Source organism: Pelodiscus sinensis, chromosome 9 (assembly GCF_052426305.1).
Source record: "Pelodiscus sinensis isolate ZL-2025 chromosome 9, ASM5242630v1, whole genome shotgun sequence".
Classification (NCBI taxonomy): Eukaryota; Metazoa; Chordata; order Testudines; family Trionychidae; genus Pelodiscus; species Pelodiscus sinensis.
Genome location: NC_143060.1, coordinates 4,338,217 through 4,361,976, shown reverse-complemented (window position 1 = coordinate 4,361,976; position 23,760 = coordinate 4,338,217). Strand labels below are relative to the sequence as shown.

The 23,760-nt window shown below is 43.1% G+C and overlaps 1 protein-coding gene across 8 annotated transcripts in view; it reads right to left on the bottom strand.

Moving 5' to 3' along the window:
- Positions 1 to 23,760, bottom strand: part of MAST2 (microtubule associated serine/threonine kinase 2) — a 306,028-nt gene that overhangs the window by 93,991 nt on the left and 188,277 nt on the right. For all 8 annotated transcript variants that reach the window (XM_075935891.2, XM_075935889.2, XM_075935888.2 and 5 more), the window contains one exon: positions 6,745 to 6,836. In XM_075935891.2, the coding sequence (XP_075792006.2) occupies positions 6,745 to 6,836 (92 nt within the window). The remainder of the gene's footprint in view (positions 1 to 6,744; positions 6,837 to 23,760) is intronic.

Genomic DNA, 23,760 nt, shown 5'->3' with positions numbered 1-23,760 from the left:
TTGCTCACAGACTAAATAGGGTTTAGAACATCTTTGCCATGGGAGATCAACACACTTCGGTGTCTCTTATTAAAATTCTTTCAACTACAGCAGATGCAGCAGTGCTGGGAAATTTTAAAAGGAAGCAGAAATTCCCCTTCTCCCTGAAGCTCCTTAAAAGCTTCACCCAGACTTGAGTAGAGCAGAAGAACTAATTGCTTTTTATTTTCAAACCAGAAATAACTCACATGGGATCTAATTAAAATGCTAGAGTCGGGAGAGAAAACAGCCATATAAATCTGAAGAAGAGAATACCCAGGAATTTGTGGTATCTCTGTACCACATTGTGCACACTGAAAAGTATTAGGACACCCACATAGCAAATACTGAAATGTGAAAAATTCTCACTCCCCAATTTGTTGAGTTACTCAACATCATTTTGATTATAATTTTAGTTTTAATTATACTAAAGATAGTTCCAGCTACATGGGATAAGCCTCCAGTTCAGCTCTGTTTCATTATTAGGAAGCTGGGGGGAGGTCTACACCAGTGGTAACCAACCAGTCAATCGGGATCTACTGGTAGATCTTGGAGCCTTTGACAGGTGATCCTGACGGGTTTGGCTGGGAGGCTGTCAAGTGCCAACACTTCATCTGCCCCTCTAAGCACTGCCGTGCTGCTCCTTCCCTCTGCCTTGGAGCTGCCTTCCAGCCCCAGAGCCTCTTGCTTGCTGTGCAGGGCACAGGAAGAAGAGGAGGGGGTGCTGATGTCAGGGTGCCCCTCCCTCCATTCTGTATCCCATCTCCACAGAGGGGGGCAGGGATGGAGAGAGTTTGCTGGCTGCTTTTTGGAGTGGTGCAGGGCCAGAGTGGAGTGAGCCTGCTTTAGTCCCCTGCACCACCACGCAGCAGCCATCTGGGGTAAGCAATGCCCAGCTGGAGCCTGCATTCCAAACCCCAGCCCCAGTCCTGAACCCCTCCTGCACCCCAAACCCCTGCCCTAGCTCTGAGTCACCCTGCACCCAAACTCCCTCCCACAGCCTGCACCCTGAACCCTCTCCAGCACCTCAACTCTCTGCCGCAGGCTCAGCTCAGAATCTCTCTCACACTCCAAATCCTTTAGCCCAAGATCAGAGTCCACATCCCCCTCCCTCACACCCCAGCCTGATAAAAGTGAGTGAGGATGAGGGAGGGAGGATGGAGTGACCAGGGGCGGGGCCTTGGAGAAGGGGTGGGAAGGAGGCGGGACAAGGGTGTTTGGGTTTGAGTGGATCCTGAATTGCATTTAAATTGAACAAGCCATCTCATGCTTAAAAAGGCTGGAGACCACTAGTCTACACTAAGCTGCGGTTTGCAGATTGGATATGAAGGGCTGCAAGCTCCAGTTCTCCTGTCTGGATGCTGCCGGCACAAACTAAAAGGTTCTAGTTCTCATTGAGATGGTCCTGTGTGAAAAAGAATTTGACTGAACATGGTTCAATTACTTCAGGAGAGGAAAGATAAACATGAGCCCAAGCTGGCCTACTAGTATTAAAGTGCCTCATTAAATGACACTAGCTTACTTGGCAAGCTCCACAATTAGCAGAATAATAATAGCATGGGTTCTCTCTCACCAAGCAAAGCGTGGGGTAGTCAAGCACTTAATATTAGAATAATGAAAGTTATTAGAATAAATAGCCCTGCCTTTGATGGGAAGACAGACGCCTGCAGTATTCAAGAAAGTGAAGTGAATGTCAGGATAAGGCCTTGGATAAGAAGAGCTGTAACTGCCTCGGGGAAGGAGAAATTATCGAAGCATTTCCAAACCAGCTCATAAATGCAAAACGTGGATTGACTCCCTTGCCTGAGAAATTTGAAGTATGCAATTTTTGGTAAAAGCATCCTTCAGCATTGCCTCCCTTTGTTCCCAATGAGAGGGAAATCAGGCTGTCCTTGGGGAAGATGACTTCCTCCTCTGTCAGGAAGCAAAGACGGGCACTGAGCGTATCAGGTGAATGAAGGTAGCCGCAGGAGTAGCGTGTAACTTTGTTTCAATAGGGAACAGTGAGAAATAGAGGACATTTTAAAATGACTGTACTGAGTGCAGCCTGCGATCCAAGTCCCATTTTCACAAAGGGCAATTCTTCATTAATTTACCTGAAGAACTTTCTTTTTGAGCTTCTGCCAAAGAAGACATTTTCAGCTGTGAAAAATAATGGTAAAAATTACCACTGATCTTAACAGTCTGTTACCAAAGACCACCCACTGCGCATGATCCAATCCAGATTGACTTGCCTGCCAATTTTATGTAGAAAGATAGTACCTGAGCTCAGATTATTTGGAACCCAAAAAAGTTGATGTGGGGTGTTACATTTCTTAATCTAAAATGAATAAGAAGTAGATTTATTTGTAAGTTCACAGAAAAGTCTCACAGGAATCTCATTGACTGTGTACTTTTGGGAAGACCACTCTGCTCTATTCTTCACATATATCAAAAGAATAAATCCTTCCTTTAAATGAAAAATTCAGTTCAGTCTTAATTATCATGCAGTGTTGAGCTTCTCCAGAATGAAGGTTTCATCTTCAAAGCAGATAGCCCGCCTCCACGTGCTGTATTTTGGGATTTGGATTTATTTTGATTGTTTGGGAAGGGAGGGGATTGTAGTTTCTAATGCAAGGTCCTCTCTGTTTGGTTTGATTTTGCTTACTGTGGGAGTTGAATGGGTCAGGTGCAGAGGGACTGTGAAGGAACCTGGAAGGGAGTAAGTGACTATAATGCAGCTATCCTTTGGTTGCTTAAATCTTCAATACTAATCTTAACGACTCATATTACAAAGGTAAGGATTATACACGGACATATTATCTGCGCTCGTATTGGGTGTTACCACAATTTTCAGAAGAGTTTCTGCATTTGTTTTTTCCAGAGTGCTTGTTAAAAATGCACTTCTATGTTTCTTGTCATGACTCTTCTGCCAAAACATTTTACATTTTAAGTAGAATCCTCATTCGACAATGCACAAATGGCCACTGCTGGATCTGAAGTACTACAGAAGTGGAACACGATCTGTAATCGAGCTGACCTGTAGCAAACCCAAGTGCTGAGCTAGAAGATTAAATGGAGCAGTTGTTAACTACTCAGAATACAGTTTATTCCTAGCAATTTAAATAAAGAGTGTTTTAAAAGCAAAATAAATACAGGTTGAAACTCTCTTAACCGGGACACTCTGATCTAGCAACATCCGTGCTCCGGCAGGATGGTGGATGTTCTGGAACCAGAGTCCCGGTGGAGAACTAGTGCATGGGAGCCCTGTAGACTGTCAGGGCAGCGGGAACCTGATGCGCTATAGCGGGGCAGTGGGAGCTGCACATGTGATACATGGGCAGTGGGAGCCAGGCACACAGAGGCTGTGGGGCATCGGTGTGACAGCAGGAGCCGTGTGCTGCAGAGAGAGACCAGCACAGCAGTGAGAGCCCAGCGCACAGAATGGTGGTGGGGCTGCCAGGCGCTGCAGCGAGAGCCAGTGCACACAGAGACAGCGGTGCTGCCAGGCACAGCAGTGAGCTCCCAGAGATCAAAAGCAGTGGGGCTGCCCAGTAGGGTCCGGGGCGGGGAGGGAGAGGAGAGGGGGAGGAGGAAAAGGCTGTCAAGGCGGCAGGGGCCAGCGAGAGGGGGAAGCTGGCTGGGAGGCCGATGGTCGGGTCAGGGCTAGCAGCAAAAATGACCTCCCCTGGTCTGGCAAAATCCCTCATCTGGGATCGGTCAGGTGCAGGGAGGTCCAACCTATATAAATATATGCAGATGGAGTTCCCTGGCAATAAAATTCGTAGGATTGTGTCTCACACAGAGGTCTGGACAAGCAGGCTTACAACAATACATGATATTGTACAGGAACAACGCAGTTTTTAGTGGTACTTTCTTCTACTATATATTTGGCAGCCTGTCTGCCTCTTTGTTCCAAAACGCCTCCTAAATAGCAAGAACTAGGGCCACCAAATTCAGTATATCGCTTCCTGCTATCGTAACTTATAGCAAGGTGAGGGTCTGGTTGTGCGAGGCCAATGGGATGTGCCTGGAATGGGATCACTTCTCTCAAAACCATACAGAAAAGAGACAGAATCACCAGGCAGGTGGAAAGGGGCAGGGGCTAGCAGGGGGCGATATCTACAATATATTTCAATATAGTTCCTCTGTGTGCGTGCGTGTGCGCATCCCCCAGCTGGGGGAGAGATGCTTGCATCCTTCTGTCATCTGTGCCTAGTATAGTTGCCACGGACAGGCACTTCTCTCCTAGTCCCTGCTGTGATGAGAGAGGGCTGAGGTAGTTCTCCCTGCCCGTAGCAGTCTGCATACTGAACCCCTCATCCCCTAGCCCTTTCTGGGACCCTTTCTTGAGAATTTATTATTTAAATCCGTGGTGTCCAACTCACTAGCCACATGTGGCTATATGGCCAGTTGAGTATGGCTAGTTCGCTATAGCAGTAGCCACTATAGTGGAGTTGTAAAAGTTCCAAAATAGTTGGATTTGAGGGTGCTTTCTTGAGATTCTGCAGCAAGTAGTAAATGCTTTTGTTACTATTTTTAGGGCTCTATTAAAATTCAAGCTGAAGATCCTGGATCTTTTAAAGGAGAATTTCATTAAAATAATTCACTGCAGAGTCTGTCCTTCAATGACTGTGCTTTGAAGGAATCCTAAAATACTAGTACTAATTCTGTCAAAAATCAACAGGCGGTGGTTTAGGCTCTCTCTGGAGGGTTTTATTTTAAAGGTTAGTGTTTTGGGGGTTTTTTAACTGGATGTCACCCATCCAAGGTAAGAGTCTCTGGAAACAGAGCAGCAGACGGCTGCTCCCAGCTGAGCTGCTACCAATTTGTAGTTTCTCTTGACTGTTTCCTACCTGAAGAGAGTGTGCAGGACTGCGTGCAGATGTGGTTGCCTCATCTCAAAAAAAGATATCTTGACATTGGAAACATTTCAGAAAAGGGCAACAAAAATGGTTAGAGATACGGAACGGCTGCAATATGAGGAGAGATTAATAAGACTGGGACTTTTCAGCTTAGAAAAGAGACAACTAAAGGGGGGGGGGTGTGATAGAGGTCTTTCAAATCATGAGTGGTATGGAAAAAGTGCATAAAGAAGAGTTATTTACTACTTCCCAGAATACAAGAATGGGGAACAGCAAATGACATTAATAGGTAGCACGTTTAAAACAAACAAAAGGTAGTATTTCTTCACACAACTCACAGTCAACCTGTGGAACTCCTCGTCAGAGGATGTTGTGAAGTCTGCATACTCAATCCCTCATTCCCCAGCCCTTAACTATAACATGGTTCAAAACAAAGCTAGAAAAATTAATGGAAGATAGGTCCCATTGATGGCTTTTAGCCAGGATAAGCAGCGATGGTGTGCTTGGCCTCTGTTTGCCAGAAGCTGAAAATGGGTGTCAGGAGAGGAATCACTTAATGATTCCGTGTTCCGTTCATTCTCTCTGGGGCACCTGGCATTGGCCACTGTCAGAAGACAGGACACTGGGCTAGATGGAAATCTGATCTGACCCATTCTGGCTGTTCTCATGACTGCCTTACCAAACTAGTATTTGATCTATACTCTTGAACTGGGCAACAGAGAGGGCAAATGTATGGACTGAGCTCCAGGCTGCTGCTTCACAACCCCCTGATATGTTTATGGGGGACCCTTTCTGAAGACCTAGATGCAGCAGATGTGATGGCTATCAGAAAAGACATTCTCAGACAAGCGGTACAGGAGTCAGCCACGTGCTTCTGCACTACTGCAAGGTGTTGCGATATTATAGCAATGAGTGATGTAGAACAGAATGTGGGTAGCAACCATTCCACCCCTTATGTCCTTGACTAGAGATGGCAGGAGGGTGGCTGGGAGTAGGGATATTAGCGTGGAGTCGGTTACATGATTAACGACTACAATGGGGAAGGAGACCGCTGTGTACAGGAAAAGTATGGCTAGTACTGACATTAGGGCACCGAGAGCATCACTTCCCTTCCGTCTCCCCCATTATGACATACGGCTGGATAGAGAATAAAATGGAGGACTAGAGCACTTGAAATGAGAGGTCATTCCATACATGAAGGCGGCAGGATGAAGGGAACAGGAGCATAGGCCCAGGCTGGCTTTACATTTCACAGAATAAAATCAACTTTTGTTTAAAATAACCATTTATCATCTTGTTTATATCTAAACAAACAGTACAGGTTCAATCTCCCTGGTCCGGCACCTGACTGGTCCTGGACCAGAGAATTTGCCAGACCAGGGTAGGTCAATGAACTGGGGCCTCCACTTTTCCTCCTGGCCACCCCACTGCCACCTAAAGTACTGCACTCTGTCAGGCGGTCCCACTGCCATCGGGGCTCTCCCCAACAGCCCCTCTGCTGCCCAGGACTCTGCCCTCTCCCTGCCCTAGCCTGGCAATGCTCCCAGTCCCAAGGGGTCACCCTGATCCTGCCGGACCATGGGTATTGCTGGACTAGAGAAGTCCAGATTATGGCATGTCAACCTGTACTCAGTCAATGTGGCCAAATCATTTACATCAGAGGATATGTTTGGTGATGAATGAGGCACAAACAACTAGCTAGAAGTGAAAGATGCCATACCCCTTTGTCAGTGAAGTTAAGAACATGAATTAACCAATTACAAACAATTCAGTGAATAAAGTTTTGAACAGCTTATTTGTCTTAGAACATCAATGGAGTCAGTCAATGGTAATGACTAATGAAATAACGCAACTAACAACTTAAACACAGCTCTCTGGGTACCTGTATGTCCATGCAATGGGGAGTGCGGTCGTGGGAGTGTTGGAGATGTGCTGGATGTTACAATCAAGCTCTTCCTATTGCTCGTCCGACAACTGAAATGAAAAGAAGCAATGATGAGGAATCATCTTTCACAAAAGACCACCATATTTTAAGGAAAAAAAACAGCAAGATTTCCTGTTGCCGACAACGATAAGTATTTGGCTTCACATTGTCTCGTGCTGAATTCTGAAGTTGGGTCTGCAGATAAATAACAAGTACACAGGGCTAAAGTCATTAAGACAACAACAGGATTTTATAATACAAGTGATATTAATGCAATCTGCGTTGCATGTTGTTTGTATAAGTGGATAGAGTTTACACTCCCAAAATTTTTCTATTCCTTTCTGAAAACCATGCCCTCATACTTTATCGACTGTTACTATCACGAAAACACAAAGAGTAAAGCATTTAAATCATGTGAGGGCATACTTCCATTTCAATTTGTAAATTATTTATGTGTTGTATTGGTTGATATTAAAATCTATTGCAACTGCTATTTCCGCATATCATGAAAACACACAGTAGTATTAATTAGGAAAACAGAAAATCTGCAAAGTTTCAATGCTGACCAGTGTATTGCTTAATTTAGTGTTAACAGAACTTCAAAAAGCACATGAAGATGCAAGTGGGATTTCACCCTTCATAGCAATGAAATCCAAAGCTGAGTTCAAAACAAATCTTGAGAATCAGTCTTTATTTCAGGTGCTGCAATACCCATCCACAATAACACAAACCGAACCAAGTTTCAAAGCCTAACTTTTAACAGGAGCAACTCCATGAACTTCAACCATGTCACTGACTTCAATGCAGTTACTCCACAAATGACTTTGGCACCCTGCGCACATTTATTTCCTTGCTTTTGAAAGGTTTCAAAATTAGACAGTTGCAAGAGATGAGTGCTTTGCTCCCTTTGCTCACTGGTCCTGGACTAGCTCTTGGAAAAGTTGAATTAGTCCTAAAAGCAATTGTCATAGACCAGTGAATTGCTTTTAGGTCAAAGCAGCTCTGAAGTATTGGTTTTTAAAATCATATTCTAATTACCTAATCATCTTTGTTTTCCATCATCAAAAAGAGAGATGCATTCAAGCAGCAGTATCTCATGAACTGTTAAGAGATTAATGTTATTTGCCATAAAGCATTTCTAGCTTGCTCTGTAGGTACTCAAGATACAGGTTACTTAAAACGATGTTGGAAATTATGTGGCAGGGAGGTGGGAGAAAAATCAACAGTAATCAAATTGATATTAGTTTATAGTGTCTTGCAGCAAGACAAGAAGTTCATACATCCAACTGAAAAGATCTGATACAAAGCTTTTAATTCCGATAATTGTTTCCAAAATCTGTTTCCAAAATATTAGTTACTGAAATGTTCACTGGTCCCTTATAGTCTACGTTACATTTCAGCAGTCGCTCAAAAACAAATATAGCAATCAAACTCCCAACTGCCACAACGTAATGGAAAATTATTTTAGTCATAGTACTGTTAGTGTAGCTGACTAATTTTTATTTGAACATAAGCGACGAGGAGTCCTGTGGCACCTTATAGACTAACTGAAGTGTAGGAGCATAAGCTTTTGTGGGTAAAGACCCACTTCGTCAGATGCATGTAGTGGAAATTTCCAGAGGCAGGTATAAATATGCAGGCCAGGATCAGGCTGGAGATGACCAGGTGGATCCAATCAAGGAGGATGAGGCCCACTTCTAGCAGCTGATCTGGAGGTGTGAATTCCAAGAGAACAGAAGCTGCTTTTGTAGTTAGCAAGCCATTCACAGTCTTTGTTTAATCCAGAGTTGATTGTGTCAAACTTAAAGATGAACTGTAGCTCAGCAGTTTCTCTTTGAAGTCTGGTCCTGAAGTTTTTTTGCTGCAGGATGGCTACTTTTAGATCCGCAATTGTGTGTCCAGGAAGATTGAAGTGTTCCCCTACAGGTTTTTGTATGTTGCCATTCCTAATATCAGATTTGTGTCCATTGATTCTTTTACGTAGGGACTGTCCTGTTTGGCCGATGTATATAGCAGTGGGGCATTGTTGGCACATGATGGCATATATTACGTTGGTGGATGTGCAGGAGAATGTACCAGTGACAGTATGGCTGATCTGGTTAGGTCCTGTGATGGTGTTGCTGGTGTATATATGTGGGCAGAGTTGGCACCGAGGTTTGTTGCAAGGATTGGTTCCTGAGTTCGAGTTATTATGGTGCGGTGTGTAGTTGCTGGTGAGAATATGCTTCAGGTTGGCGGGTTGTCTGTGGGCAAGGACCGGCCTACCTCCCAAGGCCTGTGAAAGCGAGGGATCATTGTCCAGGATGGGCTGAAGATCACTAATGATGCGTTGGAGAGGTTTTAGCTGGGGACTGTAGGTGATGGCCAGTGGTGTTCTGTTGGTTTCTTTCTTGGGCTTGTCCCATAGCAGGAGGCTTCTGGGTACACGTCTGGCTCTGTCAATCTGTCTCCTCACTTCCTCGTGTGGGTATCGCAGTTTACAGAATGCTTGTTGAAGGTCTTGTAGGTGTAGGTCTCTGTCTGAGGGGTTGGAGCATATGCGGTTGTACCTCAGTGCTTGGCTGTAAACAATGGATCGTGTGGTGTGTCCGGGATGGAAACTGGAGGCATGCAGGTAAGTATAGCGGTCGGTAGGTTTTCGGTATAGGGTGGTATTGATATGACCGTCACTTATTTGTATCGTGGTGCCTGATCCTGGCCTGCATATTTATTCCTGCCTCTGGAAATTTCCACTACAAGCATCTGACGAAGTGGGTCTTTGCCCACGAAAGCTTATGCTCCTACACTTCAGTTAGTCTATAAGGTGCCACAGGACTCCTCGTCGCTTTTGCAGTTTCAGACTAACACGGCTACCCCTCTGATATTTGAACATAGTGTGCTTTCTAAATACAATTGGACTGCCAATAAACCACAGTAAAGTTGAAGTACCAGTATTTGCCACTCTAGCATTTTAGTGTACTTAAAATTTCAGTGAAAATTATACAGCTGTTTCAATACAATCTTCACTTACATTTAAGTACTATTCAGCAAGAGTCCATTCAAAAATTAATTGCTACTTTGCATATTGTATACAAAATGTAACAGCACGAGTCTGAGAAGCTTAAAATTTCATAGTTTATAAATAGATTCATACTGTGCATCTTGAGTTACTCTGTTCCATTATTGTGAAACAAGGAACAGAATACTGAATTCAAAGGCTAATACCAGATAAACATTACATTTACCCTGTTAATATAATAAACCCTTACAACCATAAACACAACCAAAGTATTTCAATATGAAAATCATATTAAGTAGTTTTCTATAGGCAATCATTAAACAGCGGTGATTCTAGTCAGATTCTAAGTGGGTCAATACTAGTCCCAACATTAGTCAACATTTTCATCACTAATCTGGAATTACATTTAAAATCACAACTACTCCAATCTGCATACGACACAACTGTTTGGCAAGTGTAAATAACGAGGAGGGAAACACAGTCAAGGAGTGATATGGATCACTTGGGAAGCTGGGTCCATCAACCAAAATGTGTTTTCATGCAGCCCCAAGGGCAAGGGACAGAGAATGAAGGCCATACCCACAGAATGGGGAACAGTATCCTGGAAAGCAGATATGCTGAGCAAAGGATAGGGGTCATAGCGCACAAGCAACTCAACATGAGCTCTCACTACTATGCTGAGGCGAAAAAGCACAAATGAGACTCTGTTTTATGAGACAGGAAGCAGTGAACCTCTATACATGGCCCTTGTAAAACCTATGCTACAATACTGCCCACAGTTCTGGTGTCCACATAAGAATGGCCATATTGGGTCAAGTCCATCTAGCCTAGGATCAGGTCTGCCGAAAGTGGCCAATGCCAGGTGCTCCAGAGGAAGTGAAAAGAACTTGGAATCCTCGAGCAATCCCTCTCCCATTCTCAGCCTCTGACAGAGGCTAGGGATACCGTTCCTACCCATCCTGGCTAGTGACCATTGATGGACCTAACCTCCATAAATGTATCTAGTTCTTTCTTGACATCTGTTGAAGTCCTGTTCTTCACAAGATCCTCTGGCAAGAAGTTCCACAGGGTGACTGTGCGCGGTGTGAAGAAAAACTTGCTTTTGTTTTTAAACCTTCTACCTATTAATTTCATTTGGTAACCCCTACTTCTTATGTTACAGGAACAAGTAAATAACTTTTCCTTATTCACTTTTCCCACACCTGTTACGAATTTATAGACCTCGATCATATCCCCCCTTAGTCTCCTCTTTTCTAAAATGAGAAGTCCCAGTCTTTTTAATCTCTCTTCATACAGGACCCATTCCAAACTCCTAATCATTTTTGTTGCCATTTTTTGAAACTTTTCCAATGTCAATATATCATTTTTGAGATGAGGCGACCACATCTGTACACAGTATTCAGGATGTGGATGTACCATGGTTTTATATAGAGGCAATAAGATATTCTCTGTCTTATTCTCTATCCCTTTCAAAATGATTCCTAACATTGTTTGCTTTTTTGACTGCCGCTGCACATTGAGTCGATGTTTTCTGAGAACTATCAACAATGACTCCAAGATCTCTCTCTTGAGTAGTTATAGCTAAACTACTCAAGAGAGAGTAGTCCCCATTACATTTGTATGAATAGCTGGGATTTTTTTTCCAGTGTGCATTACTTTACATTAAGCAATATTAAATTCCATTTGCCATTTTCTTGCCCAATCACTTAGTTTGGTGAGATCTTTTTGAAGCTCTTTACAGTCTGCTTTGGTCTTAACTATCTTGAGAAGTTTGGTATCATCTGCAAATTTTGCCACCTCGCTGTTTACCCCTTTCTCCATATCATTTATAAAAAGGTTGAATAGGATTGGCCCCAGTACAGACCCTTGGGGGACACCACTAGTTACCTCTCTCCATTCTGAAAACTTACCATTTATTCTTATCTTTTGTTTCTGGTCTTTTAACCAGTTATCAATCCATGAGAGGCCCTTCCCTCTTACCCTATGGCAACTTACTTTACTTAAGAGCCTTTGGTGAGGGACCTTGTCAAAAGCTTTCTAGAAATCTAAGTATACTATATATATCAGATCCCCTTGTCCACGCTTGTTGACCCCCTCAAAGAACTCTAGTAGATTAGTAAGGCATGATTTCCCTTTACAGAAATCATGTTGACTTTCCCAAATAAATTATGTTCATCTGTGTGTCTGACAATTTTATTCTTTACTATAGTTTCAACTAATTTGCCCAGTACTGATGTTAGACTTACTGGTCTGTAATTGCCAGCATCACCTCTAGAGCGCTTTTTAAATATTGGCGTCGTGTTAGCTATCTTCCAATCATTAGGTACGGAAGTTGATTTAAAGAATAGGTTACAAACTACAGATAATAGTTCCGCAATTTCACATTTCAGTTCTTTCAGAACTCTTGGGTGAATGCCATCTGGTCCAGGTGACGTATTATCATTAAATTTATCAATCTGTTCCAAAACCTCCTCTAAATGACATCTCAATCTAGAACAATTCCTCAGATTTATTGCCTAAAAAGAATGACTCAGGTTTGGGAATCTCCCCTATATCCTCAGCAATGTAGACTGAAGCAAATAATTCATGTAGCTTCTCGGCAATGACTTTATCGTCTTTGAGTGCTCCTTTGGCATCTTGATAGTCCAGAAGCCCCACTGTTTTTTTTACCAGGGTTTCTGTTTCTGATGTACTAAAAAACATTTTGCTATTACTTTTTGACTTTTTGGCTGGCTGTTCTTCAAACTCCTTTTTAGTTTTTCTTATATTTTTACACTAAATTTGACAGTTTATGTTCCTTTCTATTTTTCTCACTAGGATTTAACTTCCACTTTTTAAACAATGCCTTTTTCTCTCACTGCTTCTTTTACTTTTTGTTAAGCCATGGTGACCCTTTTTTGGTTCTCTTATTGTGTTTTTTTAATTTGGGGTATACATTTAAGTTGGGCCTCTATTATGGTATCTTTGAAAAGTTTCCATGCAGCTTCCAGGGATTTTACTTTTGTCACTGTAAATTCTAATTTCTGTTTAACTAAGCTACTCATTTTTGTGTAATTCCCCTTTCTAAAATAAAATGCCTCAGTGTTGGGCTGCTGAGGTGTTTTTCCCACCATAGGGATGTTACATTTTATTACATTATGGTCACTATTTCCAGGCAGTCCAGTTATATTTACCTCTTGGACCAGATCCTATGCTCCACTTAGGACTAAATCAAGAATTGCCTCTCCTCTTGTGGGTTTCAGAACCAGCTGCTCCAAAAAGAAGTCATTTAAGGTAGCAACAAATTTTATCTCTGCATCCCATCCTCAGGTGAAGGGTGCAGAAAAGAGCCTCAAAAATTATTTGAGGGCTAGACAAAATGTCTTACAGGGAAAGAACTGGCTTCCAAAACTCAAATTGTTCAGCTTATCTAATGTAGGTTTAAGAAGTAACTTCATTACAGTGTTGATGTACCTTGCTGGGAGAAAATGCAGAGTGATTAAATGGTTATTAATCTAGCAGGGAACTGCATAACAAGAACCAACAGCTAGAAGCTAAAACCAGACAAATTCAAATTAGGCCCACGTTCTCAACAGGGAGAGTGATTAATCATTGGGAAAAAATACCAGGGGACATGGTGGACTCAATCTCAATGCCTTGAAATCAAGAATGGATGCCTTTCCAGAGAATATGCTTTAATCAAACAAGTTATGCGGTTCAATACAGAGGTGACTGAAGTTTAAGGACCAATGATATACACGAGATCAGACTCGATCTAATTGGTCCCTTCAGGCCTTAGCTTCTTCACTATTTATAAACTCTCCAACCTGTTCTTGACATATCCCTGCCCAAAAGAGCTTACAACATGAGATATGCTATGACACAAGATAGCAACCATCAGGAGAGGAAAGGAAGGACAGAGTTTACAAAATTAGAAATCAGATGGTTACAGTATTCCAGTTAATTCCACACAGCTCTTAGCATTTTAACAAGAAAAAAAAGAAAATTCTTGCCCAGTGATCTCACATACTGAGTTTTATTACTTGTCTGTAAGCCAATAATTACTTTCATTTTTTATTTTAATTAAATCCATGAAAAGGATAGCCAAATATTCCCTACCTTTGACTTCACCCTATCCTGCTTTCACAATTCAACCCAAGAGGTGGACTTTGATAACAACAGTTGTTACCTATATCACCCTGATGGCTGAAAACATACCGCCACATTGCTTTAATTTAAACAAGAGGTAAGTTACTATCGCAGGATTTCTCTGTTCCCATAGGTTTGTGCAATGCAGAAACAACACACTAAACAAATTGGGAACCATATCAAATTCAGATGGCTACTGCTATCGACCATATCAACTCTGCACATACCAGACTACTTAGACTGCATACACTGTATTCTTGACAAAAAACTATGTATTGCCAAACATTATTCTGGATCTACGGAAAAAATTAAAAAACCCAATTATTTTTATCAGACACAATAAACTCATACTTATCTTTTTATATAAATAACTAACAATATCTTTGCAGACAGCATGAAAATAACATTGAAACTATTTCTAGAGTTAACTGCTCGCCCTACGGTAAAAATAACATTTGTTACATGTGCTAAAGTACCCTAAGTGCATTCTTGAAATTGAACACTGCAGGACATTGGATTTCAACTGAGTAACTGGACACTGGTTTTGGACTCCCTGACATGTTCTCTGCAGTTAAACACCCTTTTACAGAATTTATGAGAACATTTGTTAAAGTAACTGATTGCTTATATGCAAACTTGATGGTTTTGTTTCAAAACTGAATAAAAGATGAATACACCTTATTTTGTATTCACTTCCTGGCTAAAAATGAAAACAATGAATATTTCAGTTTCAAGTTCAACACAATCAACAATAAAATCAATTGTCAAAATATTTAACATTAAAATTCATTCACGTTCCTTCTCTTGCTCAAAGGAGTCCAGTGAATTAAATTCATTCATGTTTGTGAACAGCTGACTCTATGCAAACAAGTACTATAGAAACGCCAATCTTCTTTTACTATGTATTTTAGAAATGTTCTACTATCTGTCCATCCATCCGTAAGTCTGTTTATTCAAGAACGCTTCCTAAACAGTAAGAGCAAGGACCCTCAAATTTAATAAGCAGCTTCCTCTTATCCTACATTAAAGCAAGGTCAGGGCCAGGTTGTACCAGGACAATGGGACATGCCTGGAATTCAACTGTTTTCCATAACACAGAAACACAGGTGTCTGATAGGAGGGACAGTTATGCTCTGCAATGACCACTGGGGGGCAGCAAGCACAAGAAACCATTATACTGCAGAGTGACCACAGGAGTGTGGCTGCATGTAGAAGAGAGCAGTCAGCTGGGGCTCTCCATGTTGCCAGCTACTGACGATGGGAAAGTGCTCCCCTTACCCAAAAGCCTTAGTCCAAACCTCTCTTCCCTGCCCAGATGAGGGGGAGGGAGAGCTTCTGGAGCAGAAGTCAGGGTTGGGGTAGCATGGCAGAAGTCCAGGAGGTTGGAGGGACCTTACCAGGGCTTCCTGTGACGGTGAACATGGTGCTGCCCTGTTGGTGGTGGGTCCTCCTGGGGGAGCAGGGCTGGGATTACCAGCTGTCACAGCCCTCTGGGGAGCACTGCCGGCAGGGCAGCAAAGTCTCCCCCCCCCCCGTGTCCCCGCAGTAGATGGCAGCTGAGCAGCGTGGCCCAGGCACCCCAGAAAGCTGCCACTGCCAAAGCATGCTGCCCTAGCCACCATGGGCAGCCTCAATGAGTCTCCCTCAGCCCCTTGCCCTGAGTCCCCAGGCCTGAAGTCCTCAACCCCTGCCCTGAATACTGCACACCCCCCATACCTCCCAGCCCCCTGCCCGTAGCCACCTATTCCTGCCCTGACTCCTGCACCCCCTAGAGCTGCCCTCACCCTGACAACCTCCCAACCCATGCCTTGATTTCTGCATCCCCATCCTCTGCCAAGTCCCCTACACCTCCCAATTCACTGCCCTGACTCCGCCCCCCCCACGCATGTTCTGAGCCCCTCTCATCCAACCTCCTGCCCTATACAATCATTTAAATACAACATGTACATTTTTTTTCTTTTTTTAAAAATTAAAAGGAAAATGTAAAAACATTTTAAAAAACCAACCATTCCTACAGTTAAGGAGCCAGGTGAAGAGTGACCGAATAAATAAATATATTCATAGTTCCTAAATATGTTCTAAATTAGAATCACAGATATTAGAGGTGAAAAAGAAAGTCCCAGGTTATGCAAGTCCATCTCCTTGCCAATGCAAGACTGATCATCTATAGCAGACAAAAGCTTACACAAACTATATTCAGCTTTGGATAGGCTTTGGTATAAATTCTGACCTTAGTAATACTTGTTAAAAAACATTCAAAGTTCTCTTATAATCCTTAATTCGTCATAGATTCTAGAGAAGAAATAAAAGTTATGAGTTCTAACTAGTGATTTCTTTGCATCATCCCGGCTTTTTTAAAGGGCCTGACTAACCCGTTGCCACTTTCAATGACTACCACTTTTAGGAACAGATTTCATTCCAGATATCCAACAAGTGGGCTCAGTATTCATTACACAGTAGAGTCAAGCCTACTAAATGGAATCCATATTTTATAATACGTACATCTGCAGAAGACATCCTTAATTACTTATCTTGCCTAAACCTAACAATAAACAGCCTTAAACCAAGGTTAATTATTAACTGGATTTTCCTCTCTGCGTTTAAAAGCACCTTTCAGACAAGATCTTTAAATGTCTTTTGTTGACATATTTCCCAAAAAGTTCTTTTTATGAGAAACAGACATTTCGAAGATGAAAACAAATATTTAAGAATTTTTGTTCACAATGGAGCAAAATATTCAAATCTGAAAGCTGAACGTTAATGAAAGCACCAGCTGCATGGCAACGTTAACTAGTTATGGAAGTTATAGCTTTAATTATAGTAATTTAGAGATGGAAGCAATTTTGTAAGCTTTGGTAGAACTGACAACAGGAATAATTAGTTCTTCAGAATAGATAAGAACAAGTAAGCATCTGGCTCAAAGTGATTATTTTCACATTCAAAAATAGTTTAAGAGTTCTTCACCCCAGAACAACTGAAAAACATTGCTATTGTACCAGATCTACAGAATGAACCCTACCATATCACACACATTTCTATAATGAATGTGTCTTATTCATCTTTCCATTGTGTGGCCGTGGCTTCCAGAACTACCCTATAACTTGCCAACACTCATTCAGTCCACCCAGATCAGTTGGCTCCATTAAAAAGAAACGTGGCTTTGCATGCATCTATCTACTACAGGTTCCATCTCTATTTCCATCGTATGGCACCATCTGTGGTCTGACATCCCCGGGTGTGCTCCCAGGCTGGAGATCTCACGGGGAAAAGCTGGGCCTCGTGCTCAGCAATTCCTCCTCCACCCTCCCAGAGTGTCGGGAGCAATGGAAACAGCTCATCTGCAGAGTTCGAGCTCAGGAGGGGGGTGAGGTTAGAAAGCAGAAATGGGGGACACTCAGGGGAAAGAGGCAGGATGGCTGCAGAGCCCCGGGATCCAGGAGCACTGCCCTGCAGCTGGCGGTGAGGGCTCGGCTGCTGGGGGGCTCAGGGAGATCCTGCAGGAGTTGCGCTCCTGGGGGCTCCGTGTCCATCTTGCCTCTTCCCCTGAGCAGCTCCCCCACCCCACTCAGTCAATGCCAGCTCCTCTGGAGAAGAGCCCTGCAGCTGGTGGCAGCAGAGGGGCTGACACTAACCGCCCTGGTCCAGCAGTTTCCCTGGTTCAGGAGTGGTCAGATCCCGAAGGTGCCAGACCAGGGAGGTACAATCTCAACATATACCGAACACAAATCCTAATCAAGTAAAACTTGCAGGTTCCCAAAGAAGTAAACCAACAAATCAACAGTGCAAGTCCCCTGCCAAAATATGATTTATAAACTCAGTTTGCTTGTCAGTAAAAAGAGTGACAACTAGTCATTTCCTGTCTAACTTCTAGCCTTCCTTCCTCACCCCCACAGCTGAACTCTCAGCTAGGCATTCGTCTTTTGTCTCAACTACTCCAACATCATCTTCTTTGGCCTTCGCAACCTTGCCCTTGATAGACATTTAAAACACCATGGAGATACATTTCCTAGCTCGTAGCTGTGACCACTTTTTTTGCTCCCCTACCCACCTTGTCCACTGCATCAAATGCAATCAACTTGGCTTCACTTTCACTGCCCATTTGTTACGTTTTCAATCAATCGCCCACTTGCTTTGTTTTACTTTGCCCTTTCACGTGGGGAAGAAGCTCCCTGAAAACAACCACAAAACAACCTCAGTGTCCTCTTTAAAACTCTACTGTGCCACAACACATACAAAACACTTGACAATGGCTAGTAAGGTGACATGCTGAGACTACTACCTATCATGCTGACCAATACTGTTGAATTGTTCCCTTGTGCTCCATCTGTCTATATCCACCTGCTATCTCTTGTCTTTACTTAGATTAACTCTCTGAAGCAGGGTCCACCTTTTCATTGTGTGTTCTTACAGCACCTCACACTATGGTGCCCAAGCCTGAAAGTATCTAGGTTGGGGTGGCAATTTTAGAAGGGGGGCTAAAAGGGGCGGGGCTTTCAGCAGAAGAGGTGGGGCCAGGATACTTCCATGCTTCCCCACCCACAGACCCTGATTGGTCTGGGAGTGGGGGAGCACACAAAGTCTTTGCTCTCCCCACCTTCCCCTAGAGAAAGACTCCAGCTGTTTGGAACAGCTGGTAGTTCCCCCTAGGTGCCCATGCCTCTGGGGTGGGAGGAGACTTTGTGCACTCCCCCTGTCCCCTAGTCAATCAGGGCCTAGGAGTCAGGGAGCACGCCAAGTCTCTTGCTCCCTGCCCCTGCCCTGCAATGGGCACGCGGTGCTTAGACGGGAACACCAGTTGAACAGCTGTTCAACTGGCAGTTCCCTCTAAGAGCCACACACCTCCGATGGAGGAGGAGACTTGGCCTGCTCCCCCATCCCCTGCCCTGATTGGCCTGGGGCTAGGGGAGCAGCAGGGCATCCGCAGGCTAGATTAACCCGCTTGGCAGGCCGCATCCGGCCCGCAGAGGCTCTCTTGCTCACCCCGATCTAGGTGATCCCTACAGACGTGAATTTGTCACAGCAGTCACCACAGTCATGGAATCCATTAATTATTTCAGTAGTGAAGATCTGAGAACATTTCTATATTTACATTTGTATTTCTACCATAATACAAGACCGGGTAGCCATGGAGCTCATACTTATCTCTATTGCCATTCCACATTTCAGCCAATATACCAGCTCAAGTGAACACATTTTTAACAATGCAAGGGATACAAAGCACACTGTTTTATGACACTTAGAAAATTTGGGGTTTTTTTTCCTGTGAGGAATATTCATAGTTCTCTCAAAAGCAAATTGTCATCTAAAATACTCTTTTAATTTACACATAACCCTGTTTCAGTTTCTTATTTTCAAAAACAAGATCAAGACACAGAATCATCTCACAAGTTTGAAAGGGATATCTCTGAACTGTAAAAGAGGCGGCTTAAAACGGTCAACTCATTAATGTCAAATTGGCCAGTTTTTCTAGCTGCTGCACACCTGCCCCATCCGGTCTCTACAGTCTACATCTGTTGAATTATTGATAATTAAGAAAGAATGCTGCCAAGTGAAACAAGAGAAATGTCACAGTGAATTACAATGAAGGGGATAGCCATACTCAATAAAACAAAACCCATTTTATCCTTCGTCATTCTGCATACACTCTATCCTGTCCCACCCACCCATCCCCAAATCCTCAGCCCATCATGGAAAATTAAAGTGTTAGACTTTAGGAGAGTCACAATATGCAGAATCTAATATGAAAACTAAAAAACAGCACCCTTGTCAAATATGCACAGAGCAAGCATTACAATCTATCTATCACACCTACCATGTTGTTGCATTACACTGAGCTGAGACAATGCACGGATTTCTTAGAGTGGTAGTTTAACAATATCAAACCCAGAGGTTGGACTGTATACTTTTATTTCCCCCCCCACACACACTTGTTTTCTATAACTGGAATGCTTCATACACAATAATCTCTCTGGTGGGTCTCTTCTCAGCAGTTCTCACAAAGATAAATTATATTTTTAAGTGTGTATGCCACCAAATATGAAGTCAGAAAATTGTTCTCACAAAATGGCAAAGTTAGACAATGTTTGAAATGTCTGAAATTTTTGTCCATATCATTTACACCATATAAACTTAAATATACTTAAATGTTGCAAGCCCTGCATCGCTCGGGGGAGTGAAGCAGACCGAGGCCAGGTTGCTCCGTTTCCCACCGCCACGGTGCAGCAGAACACAGCGGGCAGGGGGATAGGTGGCAGGCTGCTGCATTGCTCTGCTTCCCACAGCTCTCACTGCCTCAGTGAGTGCAGGGGCGGGGAGACCTCTGCTGCCGCCCACACCAAGCCTCCCAGGGCCCCATGGGTCCCATCCATAGACATGCTGAGGCGGCTACCACTGCAAACAGTCTTATGGATGGGACAGCTCTGCCCACTGGTGCTGGGAAAGGAGGGGTGTTGATTGGGTTGGCAGGCTCCTTATCTGGCTCCTTATCGCGGCCCATCAGGGCTCTACGTGTGGCCTAGGAGACGTTTTGTGTACCGCTGTCCCTGTGCAGTGTTGCCAGATTCCACTGGTTTCCAGCCACATAGGTTTTTATCCTACAGGTACATGGATGTAAAACAAGGGCACATGAAGGGAGGTGCGTGCTGACTGCACACAGCATTCCTCTGCCAAGCGCAGCTACAGTTCCAACAGCACACCCCGCAAATTCTGGGTATGCAAGCGCAGTTGGCAAAATTATCCTGTCCATCTTGGATACGACAATCTTGTGGCCCACTGAGATGCACTCACTAGCCTAGGTTGCCCATGGCTGTCCCAGGTGGAGGTGCAGTGAGGCACCTCTGTGCACTGCTTCTGCTCCAAGTGCAGGCTCCACAGTTCCCATTGGTTGGGAACTGGAGCCAATGAGAGCTGTGGGCAGAGGGGGCATGCAGAGCCATCTGGCCACACCTCCACCTCGGAGCTGAAGGAGTGACCAGTTGCCACTTTTGAGAAGCCCCCCTGTGGTAAGACCCACCCAAAGCCCTCACCACTCTCGCATCCCAACCTCCATCCTTAAGACCCCTCTCACACCCAAACTTCTCCTGCTACCGAGGGAGGGAAGGTGCACTGGAAAGAGAAGAAGTCACAGAAGAAGTCACAGATGTCCTGGAAAGTGACAGAATCCATGACTTCCGTGACCCCCATGACAAACTCACAGCCTTAGTGGTAACTTGTCAACTGTTTGACGATAAAAGCACAAGTGCTTGACATTTATTATGCATAAAAATATAGCAGATGTGTGTTTAGAACAAATACTCTCTCATGTGGCTCAATACTTGCCCTATTCAGAACTTTTCAAGACAAATGCATCGTCCAATAGCACTGCAGGGTGTAGCTCCTCCATTCCTGTCGCATGATTTCTAAGCTGCTTACAACACCATCATCATCATCAATCACCACCACCACCACTACAGGCTCAGCTGATGCCTCCCACACTATTTCCTTCCATCTTTCCCTGTCCAGTGCGGAGTGGCTTAGTTTCTTGGCTTGGAGGTGGATACTTAATTGAGGAAAATAGTGGTTGCCATGTAGTCATATTTCTGCTATGACGATTATTTATCACAGAAGTGTCTTTTTCTCCACAGTTAATTTGCATATGGACAAGCAGGTATTAACATTTTTTATTCATCTTATTTCATGCTTAATGAATTCCAAAGCACTATACAACCTGTTCTATTACAGTAATGCCCCATAGCACTAGGCAGCTACAGGCCAAAAGAGCTTACATTGTAATGTTAGACAGATGGGGAAATCCAAGGATTGATGTATGCAGGTTACTCAAATAAGACTACTGAGTTGTTTTGCACACATCTTGTTAAAAAATATATACAACTCCACCACGCTGCAGAAAAATCCTCTTCCAGAGCAACATGCTTTCATGACCAACTAATCCTCTTAACATCCAGGCACCTTCACCAACCAAGCTCCTTTTGTGACTGTCAACATTCTACAACTTTCCTCTATGGTGGTCTTCATGTGAAGTGCCTCTCAGACATTTTGGGTTCATTCCAGATTGAAGCTCAATACACAAACACATTTGAATGAATTTTCAAAACCCCAAACTGGGGCACAAACTCTCACCGTTCCGCCCCATTCTTGCAACAGTTGGTGTCTTTACCATCTCCAGTCATTTTTGTCCCGCATACACCTCTCGTTAAAGTGAGTTTGAATTATTTTCCCCACGCAAGTACTATGATCCTCTTTTGTACTTTATTTTCCTCAACTCTCCTTCCCTCCAAGTTTTCCCATATGTTATCACTCCTCACCTCCAGCTGGTATACTTTATTCCTCCATGTTCTAGGATTGCAGTTCATTTATTTCCTTGTTATTTCTTTTTTACCTTCTACTCTTCCCTATTTCCCCTCCAGCCTAGCACTTAACTGACCTAAATTTTTTTAATAGCTGCAAACAGGAAAAAATGAAAAAGATATCGGAATGATGAAAAATATTCAAAGAATGAGGATTCCAGGCATACCCTGGCTACATATTTACAAGCAAAACCCAATTAGCAATCTAAGAGAAAAAGACTGCATGATTAACTTGATGTGAAATAAGCATGGCATTATAATAGGATGTGTTTTATTAGAGGATTTTAAGCTTAGGGACATACCATGGCAGACTCACTTTGCCACTAAGAAACCATCCTTGGCTTTGTAAAGATTATATACAAAACTTTCTAAAACAAGAACTGCAACCACATTTATAGTTCTATATTACACCTCATGCTAATGGACAAAAATTAGTTATCACTGAACAAACAAGTGATGATTACTTAGTTGAAAGCGATTATGACTTTGTTGTATTTGTTATGTGCAAACCAAATATAATCTTGACCAGTAAAATACACACACACACACACACACACACACACACACGGTACTTCAAGAGGGTAAATTCCCCAAAGCTGAAAACAGTCACGAATAAGGCTGAGCAGAAAGAAAAATGTAAATATAAAAATGTGATTTACAACTGAGAGTTGCTTAACAATGCTTTATTCGGTGCTCACAATAAGAATTCTCAAGTTCTAAGGTTTCTTTGGTTAAAAACCTAGAAAGTTAAAAACCTTTATGAAAGGAAGTGAAAGTGAAATTGAATATATAATCAATGGACAAAGAGGAAGCCTCTAAATCTGTATTTAGAAAAGTAAAATCATCATCAAATCACTGCAAAGTATGTAGGTCGTACTTACAAGATGAGTGGCTACGTCTACACTGGCCCCTTTTTCGGAAGGGGCATGCTAATTTTGAAAGTGGGACTAGGGAAATCTGCGGGGGAAATCCGCCGGAAAAAAAGCGTCTAGACTGGCCCGATCCTCCGGAATAAAGCCCTATTCTGGAGGATCTCTTATTCCTACTTCAAAGTATTCCTACTTATTCCGGAGGATCGGGCCAGTCTAGACCCAAGCCGGAAAAAAAGCGGCGGACATGTTTATTTAAATCCGCAGGGGATATTTAAATCCCCCGCGGATTTCCCTATTCCCACTTTCAAAATTAGCATGCCCCTTCCGAAAAAGGGGCCAGTGTAGACATAGCCCCTGTGTGTATCCTGGAATGCAGTAATACTGGGAAAGACTTATGGATAATGGCAGTTAATCAATTGAACAAGAGCTCCCACTAACGTGCTATAAGCAACAGGGCCAACAGAATCCTTGGATGCATGAACTGTGGAACATCAAGTAGCAGTAAACAGGTAGACCAACCTCTGTATACAGCATTAGTGAGACCATTACTGAAATTCAAAGAATGATGAAAAACTGGAAAGCCTTCAGAAAAGAGCTACAAAAATGATTTAAAGACTGGAAAATGCTTTAT